Source organism: Nanorana parkeri, unplaced genomic scaffold, assembly GCF_000935625.1.
Source record: "Nanorana parkeri isolate BGI_ZX_2015 unplaced genomic scaffold, ASM93562v1 scaffold1441, whole genome shotgun sequence".
Classification (NCBI taxonomy): Eukaryota; Metazoa; Chordata; class Amphibia; order Anura; family Dicroglossidae; genus Nanorana; species Nanorana parkeri.
In genome coordinates, this window is record NW_017307709.1 from 96,295 (window position 1) to 105,322 (window position 9,028).

The following is a 9,028-nucleotide window of genomic DNA, read 5'->3' on the forward strand; positions in this document are numbered from 1 at the left end:
CGCCCCCCCTTGCATGGCACCTCGATGGGGCATTGCCCCCCCTTGCATGGCGACTCGATGGGGCATTGCCCCCCGTATATTAGTAGTCATTGTAGGTGTCATTGCTCAGCGCCCCCCCTGGCACCTTCTGGAGGAACCCTGATTGTGAATGGCGGGTCTGCACTACAAAACTGACTCTGCGTTTCTCTCTTCCAGTTTAACAGAAGGAAAGTGATGGACTCCGATGAGGAGGATGACGACTGAGGCGCTGCAAAGGGATTATCGGGGAGCACTTGTTTTACAACACATGCATTGTTCACAAATGGCACCGAGTTATCTTCTACAATTGTCCAAAAGACATTATCATGTGTATTTGATTTTTTGGGGAGCTTTGTTTGCAAAGTGGAGATCCCATTAAAGTGGCAATCATTCATTTCCTTGTATGATCGCCTCTGATGGGGATTGGTTGTGACGCACAGTTTACGTATTGTTACTTTTAGACGGAGATTTTCCTCTCAGAATTCCCCTCCTTCCCCTTCTCACAGTATATTATTTAATCTTATTATATTCTAAGAGTTTCAGTTCCCAGTCAAACCATAAACATTTTTTTTTGTTTTTCTTCATGTGACCATTTCATTGGAGGATTGTGCCATTGCTTTCTGAAAGAGAAACAAAAAACAATAAAAGTCCTTTTGTGCTGAAATTCTTAAGTTGTAGCCGTCATCTTGCGCTTTATCGTAGACGGGTAACTCTTAAGTGGTTGGGGGTGTCTGACTTACATAGGAGTGCCCTCGCTTTGCACGGCTTAACTTTTCTGACAACGTGTCATGGTGTCGCCGTGTTCAGGGTGTAACATGAAACGTGGTCAGATCGCAACCCTCCGGCCCCCTTACTTGCTGTACTGCGGGTTTCAGCTCTCCTGAGGCTTGCTTATGTGTTTGATGCGACTGCGCCATCCATTCACAGATCATTTGACACCCCAACAGCCACGGCATGGAATACAAGTGTGGTGATGTCACAGGACTTGCAGACCTTTTGGCACTTCCTCCTCTCCTTGTAAGTGAATGTCTGTACCTCGGAAGGGAGGAAGACTCTGCAGGAGCCGCAGCATTGCACCCACCATTGCAGCTGCAATGCTTTACTGGCTCCTATGTAAAATAAATGCACGTCTTCTTTTATGAAGAATGTTCATTTATACATTTTTCATTCAAAAGGTGGAATTTCCCTTTTTGGGTGAAACCTTTTATGTTACAGATGAGGCTCCTGGGTAGTGCTGAAGTTTGTCGTTTCCAGACTCCTTCAAAAGCTGGTGCTGGCTTTGTAATAGAGGCACCTTGGCAGCATTATGAGCTCCTCGAGGGCAGGGACTGATGTGAAGGTGCACTATGTAAAGCTGGCGGCGCTATATAAATATTAGGGCTGCAGAAATTAACGATTCATTCCTCGATTTAATCGTTAATTTTTTTTGATCAATTAATGTTTTGATCATTACTCACCTCTCCGCCGGCTTCTGGGATGTCTGTGACGTCACCGGACTCCTCCCCCCTTCCCCGAGTGGCTCCATAGGTTAACGAAGGGAAGGGGGGAGGAGTCCGGTGACATCCTTCTATAGTGCTGTGCTGGTTCTCCTGCTGTCACGGATCTCTCCACCATTGAAGACGCCGCTCTCAGTCTCCAGCTCAACCCCTCCTGCATCGTGGGTTTCCGTCTCACTCTGCTGACATCCAGAAACCGCAAGTAGCCTGGGTCGTCTGAGCCTGCCTTCAGTCCTGTTACAAACGTTATCCTGATCGTTATAACTAGAGGCGGGGATTGTTTAGGGAACAGCACCACCTAGTGGGGACTCCTAATAGAGCCTGCTGATTATTTCCTATGAGGAATATTGTGGATTCTGGACTATGCTATAAATGCCTGGAGATAACCATTCATGATTATTGCCTATACCAGTGATGGCGAACCTTGGCACTCCAGCTGTTTTGGAACTACAAGTCCCATGAGGCATTGCAAGGCTCTGACAGCCACAGACATAACTCCCAGAGGCAGATGCATCTTGGGATTTGTAGTTTTGGCACAGCTGGAGTGCCAAGGTTCGCCACCACTGCCCTATACTGTGGATTACTGAACTGTGTAATTACTACTAATTTATAACTCCAATACTGATATTACTCACGATCTGTGTGATGACTTCTGAACTGTGAGGTTACTACTAGGTTTAACCAACTACATTGGCCTATACACATACAGCACAGCAATGAAGTAATAAAATGAACTAGGATCACACTAATCCGGCACATTATTATTGAGTTGCCCCACTCAAACGGCGGCCATATTGAGTGGGGCACGTGAGATGAATAACGTGCTGGATGAGTGTGATCCTAGTTCATTTTATTACTTCATTGCTGTGCTGTATGTGTATAGGCCAATGTAGTTGAATCTGTATGTGCGTTATAATCAAAAATTTTTTAGATTAATCGAACACGAAAATTGTAATCATTACCAGCCCTAATACATATGTGTTATAATCATCTGCAGCGATGTACCCACCCCTGGAGTTGGGCTGTGGCAGACTTCAGCTCAGAGTAGAGCCACAATTCTGATGTGTCGCCTACCCTTCCACCGCTGTGACCTGTCCAACAAGAGGAACATGGCCAAAGTATGTGGACACCTGACCCACCCCTACACCATATGGCCAATGGTATGCAGACACTTTCACACTTGAGTTGCCATGTTTCCTGTTAATGTTACACTGTACAAAGGCATTGTAGACAATTGTGCTCCTTTATCCTTGTAACAGTTTGGCGAAGACCCTTTTCTGTCCCCTGTGTACAAAGCCAACTCCATAAAGAAATGCTGTGACCAGTCTCGTGTGGAGGAACTGGAGTGTCTTTCACAGAGCCCTGACCTCAACCCTACTGAACTAGAATGCTGATTTATAGCCAGGTCTTCTCATCCAACATCAGTAACTGACATCACAAATGGGACAAATTCCCGCAGCCACCCTCAAATCTTCTGGAAAGCCTTCCCAAAAGTGGAGGATATTATAGCAGAAAAGGGAGGCAACTCCATATTAATGGCCATGGGGGGGGATTCAACTCCATATTAATGGGGGGATTAATGGCCATGAAGGGATCCATACTCTATATTAATGACCATGGAGCGATCCAACTCCATATTAATGACCATGGAGGGATCCAACTCCATATTAATGACCATGGAGCGATCCAACTCCATATTAATGACCATGGAGGGATCCATACTCTATATTAATGACCATGGAGCGATCCAACTCCATATTAATGACCATGGAGCGATCCAACTCCATATTAAATGACCATGGAGGGATCCAACTCCATATTAATGACCATGGAGGGATCCATACTCTATATTAATGGCCATGAAGGGATCCAACTCTATATTAATGGCCATGGGTGGTCCAACTCCATATTAATGACCATGAAGGGATCCAACTCCATATTAATGGCCATGAGGGGAAGCAACTCAATATAAATGGCCATGAGTGGAGGAGGAGGCAACCCCATATTAATTGTCCATGAAGGGAGGAGGGACCAACTCCATATTAATGGCTATGGGGGAGAAGGGGCCAACTCCATATTAACGGCCACGGGGGAGGAGAAGGGGCCAACTCCATATTAATGGCCACGGGGGAGGAGAAGGGGCCAACTCCATATTAATGGCCACGGGGGAGGAGAAGGGGCCAACTCCATATTAATGGCCATGGGGGAGGAGGGGCCAGCTCCATATTAATGGCCATGGGGGATCCAACTCCATATTAATGACTATGGAGGGATCCAACTCCATATTAATGACCATGGAGCGATCCAACTCCATATTAATGACCATGGAGGGATCTAACTCCATATTAATGGCCATGAAGGGATCCAACTCAATATAAATGGCCATGAGTGGAGGAGGAGACAACCCCATATTAATTGTCCATGAAGGGAGGAGGGACCAACTCCATATTAAAAGTCATGAAGGGAGAAGGGGCCAACTCCATATTAATGGCCATGGGGGAGAAGGGGCCAGCTCCATATTAATGGGAAGGGGGGGGGGGGGGGGGCAACTCCATATTAATGGCTATGGGGGAGCAGGGGCCAACTCCATATTAACGGCCACGGGGGAGGAGAAGAGGCCAACTCCATATTAACGGCCACGGGGGAGGAGAAGAGGCCAACTCCATATTAACGGCCACGGGGGAGGAGAAGAGGCCAACTCCATATTAACGGCCACGGGGGAGGAGAAGAGGCCAACTCCATATTAACGGCCACGGGGGAGGAGAAGAGGCCAACTCCATATTAACGGCCACGGGGGAGGAGAAGAGGCCAACTCCATATTAACGGCCACGGGGGAGGAGAAGAGGCCAACTCCATATTAACGGCCACGGGGGAGGAGAAGAGGCCAACTCCATATTAACGGCCACGGGGGAGGAGAAGAGGCCAACTCCATATTAACGGCCACGGGGGAGGAGAAGAGGCCAACTCCATATTAACGGCCACGGGGGAGGAGAAGAGGCCAACTCCATATTAACGGCCACGGGGGAGGAGAAGAGGCCAACTCCATATTAACGGCCACGGGGGAGGAGAAGAGGCCAACTCCATATTAACGGCCACGGGGGAGGAGAAGAGGCCAACTCCATATTAATGACCATGAAGGGATCCAACTCCATATTAATGGCCATGGGGGAGAAGGGGCCAGCTCCATATTAATGGGAAGGGGGGGGGGGGGGGGGGGCAACTCCATATTAATGGTTTTGGAATGGAATGTTCAACAATCTTGTAATAGATATGATGGTCAGGTGTCCACAAACTTGGCCATATAGTGTATTTCAGAGAAGCAAATGCAGAGTGGTTCAGAGACAATCATTTCCCCCTATAAGCATATTATTCACAGAGTTCTGCATCTGAGTGTATTCAGAAAGCAAGGAAGAGGACGACGGCCAACTTATAAAACCAAGGAAGCTGCGGAAGGATGCCGTCCCCTTTAAGGTCAGTTTTCATTGGACGGATGCACTTTAATCTCAGCCGTTGCAGGTTTTATACTTTCCCCAATTACAACAAAGTGAAGCAGAGCCGGGAATGTGTTGCAGAGTCTTTTATTACACGGAACCCTTTAGTACTTGGCACTGGTGAAGGCACATTAGAAAGAAACATAAATTATGTAGAAAAATATACACGTGAATAACCGGCTCATGCTGCGACGAGGATTCCTCCGTATTCGGTGCACTACAATTATTACAAATACTGTTCACAGAGAACGGCCGGAAATGACGATATAGATGCCGTGTGAGAACGCCGTTCGTCCGCGTCCGGGTGCAACGCCAAGAGAAATAATAAAACGTGCTTCTAGAGTTCTGGGCGCGTAGCAGAGAATTGGAGCTACTTTATCATTCTCGTATGTCGCAGCCAAAAGGAGAATTATGAGGCGAGTAATTTTTCACTCAGCGTCATAATCTGGGCCGACCTGTGACAATGGGACTGTCACAGGTCGGCTCAGTAGATCGGGAAGTGAGCCAACACATACCGTCACTTGCTCACTTCTCGATCTATCCCTGCAGAGAGCCGTGACTGTCGCTCACGGCTCCCTGCAGGGATCCCTCCCCTGTACGATCCTCCAGCGCTGACTGGCGGATCGGACGGGGGAGGGGGCGTGCACATCTGGCTCTGCCTCTAGATAGGCAGAACCAGCTGTCAATCACTCAGCTGGGTGGATCCAGACAGTATTGTCGGGATCCGTCCCACCTGCGGCGTCTCAGTATACCCAGAGCTGTAGCTCGCTATATACTGAGCTTAGGATGACGGGAGAACGCTAGTTTGTATCCTCCCGTGACCCTTAGGAGAACTATGGGGAAAAGCCCTAACCCCATAGTTCTAAAAGTCAAAACTTTTATTAGTTATCATTTCTTCTCACATTTAACATTCCAGATTATTTTTATTAGAATTGTGAATTCTTAGAGCCGAGTCAGGTCATGAAAACGGATATCCCCGTATACCTGAGCATTGTTCCTATACACGGCAAAGGGACAGAAGAGGGTGAAATGGATCTATTCTGCATCTAGAACTCTTTATAGACGCCTTTCTCCCCTTATTATACTTTATATAGGGACAATGTTGAGGTAAATATGGAATGGCAGGGCCCTCCGTACCATCTCGTCTTGTGATTGTAATGTCTTCCTTATATTGTAAAGCGCTGCGCACACTGTTGGCGCTCTATAAATCCTGTATAGTAATAATAATTCTCTTGCCTGCTCGGATTCACCGACATCACACGTAATCTTTGCAGGGCAAAACAACAGGCTCACTACAATGCCGACCTCCACAGTTGCACTCACTGACCTTCCCCTTTCACTCCCAATGGGTGAATTACATTTATACATAAAGTGCTGGTGGAGGGGGTGACACGTGCAGAGTCTCTATGGCAGGGGGTAGGCAACCTTGACACTCCAGCTGTTGTAGAACTACAAGTCCCATAAGCCATTGCCATACTCATGATTCCCATAAGACATTGCCATACATGATTCCCAGAGGCATGATGGGATTTGGAAAGCAGAGGTTGCCTACGATGTAGTAACCTTCTGCGCAGGAATCTTGCTGACGCATTTCTCCATTGCAGAGGCACGCACAATTCAAGCAGCATGCAGCGGTTATATATGACAGCGGTAAATAGAAAGTGAAGCCGCTCTGTTATCTTCCAGGAGGAGACGCGCTGCGACCTTGTGTCCAGGAACAGCCATACCTGCTCCTGTGTGCACCTATCACGACTCTGATCTCTGCTGTGCTCCCCGCTCATGGGATAGCTTTTCCATTACAAGTTCACCGACACCAATACGGGTCAGTTCCAGGCCCACCAATCCATAAAGTGATGATGCTTACCAGCAAACATTGCATAGCAGGCTGTGTCAACATTCCTGTCCATCGCTTCCATCTTCTCCCAGTTTGCTTGGTTCAGAGTCTTTAGGGTCTTGATTGGCCAGGCCCGGATGAAGGAACTCCCACCCACTCATAGGTACGGGAGTTACTTGGATCCAGCTCAGAATTGTGTTGGGACTTGTACGGAGCCGCACATTCATGTCTCAATGTGCACTTAGGGCTTGTTCACACCAATTGCGGTGCGTTCCAGAGCGGTAGCTGCTGGAACGCACCGCAATCGCTCACACAACTCCCCCCCCCCCATGTTCTTGGGCGGGAGGGGGCGTGGCAGTGCATTGAAGTCAATGGCACTTTGTTTGCACCAGACGCCTCTTCAAATCCTGATATCACCTTGTAAAAGTAGCAGTGACATCATCACTTGCACATAGCTTGTGCAAGCAGAGCTGTGGGAGGGACTCACAAGGCCAGAGAAGTCACTGCACAAGCAAAGAGCAGCAGGGACCAGTCTTTATTACAGGAAGCTCCTCCTACTACAAGCTGCCTTCAGAAAACTACAGGAGAGGGCGGACACCCTGCACAAGAAGAGAGCGCAGCAGTGACCGGTCTTTATTACAGGAGGGGGCGGATACAAGACCAGTCACCCTGCACAAGAAGAGAGCGCAGCAGTGACCGGTCTTTATTATAGGAAGGGGCGGATACAAGACCAGTCACCCTGCACAAGAAGAGAGCGCAGCAGTGACCGGTCTTTATTACAGGAAGGGGCGGATACAAGACCAGTCACCCTGCACAAGAAGAGAGCGCAGCAGGGATCGGCCCTTATTACAGGAGGGGCGGAGACAAGACCAGTCACCCTGCACAAGGAGAGAAAGAGCAGCAGGGAGCGGTTTTTATTACAGGAAGGGGCGGAGACAAGACAAGTCACGCTGCACAAGGAGAGAGAGCAGCAGTGACCGGTCTTTATTATAGGGGGTGGGGGGAGACAAGACCAGTCACCCTGCACAAGGAGAGAGCAGCAGTGACCGGTCTTTATTACAGGAAGCTCCAGGTCTCACACGGGATTACTGCACAGATCTGGAGAAATACACAAAGCTCACCAAGCAACACACATGGATCTTGTAGAAAGACAATATTTGGTTATCCCGGAGTTCAGCTTTAAAAGTATCTATAGCCAAATCCTTAACTTTTACTTTCTGGTAGAGCGGGGGAAGATCAGAACCCCCGTCTGGTAAAATGGTTGTCTCCAGGACAGGAAGTGAGGAGAAATCTGTCACAGCAGCACAGACACAAATAAAAATGCTTGGTGCTTTTTTGTCAGGGGAATGCTAGAACCTCTGTCAGCGTCTTATTGTGGTCTGCTTTCCTGGTGCAAATGCTCCCTCACTTCCTTTCTGGTAAATGGCTCCCGAAGAGGAAGTGAGGGGAAATTTTACTAATGGAGCCCCTGATAGGGGTAAACTTAACAGGGGGCTGTAACCTTTCTCCAGACCCATGATAAACCCGCCAGGCGGCTGTAAATGGCCCTGCATCCGTTTCCATCCAATGACCTCCGATCCGTCCAGGTCCAAAAAAAGCAGAATGGGACGCAAACCTTTCCGATTTTTGTTTTCAGACCCTAGGACAGTGGTGGCAAACCTTGGCACTCCAGCTGTGCCAAAACTACAAATCCCAACATGCATCTGCCTCTGGGAGTTATGTCTGTGGCTGTCAGAGCCTTGCAATGCCTCATGGGAGTTGTAGCTCAAAAGCAGCTGGAGTGCCAAGGTTCGCCACCACTGCCCTAGGAGGTAATAGGACGCACGTCCATTTACATGCGCCTGCCTATAGACCAGGGTAGGCTGTTCTGGAACTACAAGTCCCATGACGCATTGCAATACTCGGTCTATGGCAGCGGTAGGCGACCTCGGTACTCCAGCGAGACTACAAATCCCGCCATGCCTTGACAAACGCTGACAGGCAGAGCTGGATCGGCCATGTGAACGAGGCCTAAATCTGAGGACCTTTGGATAATCATTGTGCACGTCGGTGCCGGGCAAGGTCTGAGACCCGCCGCTTATCGTTCCTCGCCGCAACAAAGAACTTGCGTTTATGTATAACAGCGTGCGTATTTTATTCTAAAAATGAATATCAACGTTTGCATTGAACCTTTTCCTTCCCGGATTTCG

At 48.5% G+C, this 9,028-nt stretch overlaps 1 protein-coding gene across 1 annotated transcript in view; it reads left to right on the forward strand.

The window, feature by feature from the left end:
* PDCD5 (programmed cell death 5) overlaps positions 1 to 302 on the forward strand; it is a 7,159-nt gene extending 6,857 nt beyond the window's left edge. The window contains exon 6 of the mRNA XM_018570011.1: positions 196 to 302. Within this exon, the coding sequence (XP_018425513.1) occupies positions 196 to 243 (48 nt within the window). The 3' untranslated portion in view covers positions 244 to 302. The remainder of the gene's footprint in view (positions 1 to 195) is intronic.
* Positions 303 to 9,028: the final 8,726 nt, after the last annotated feature.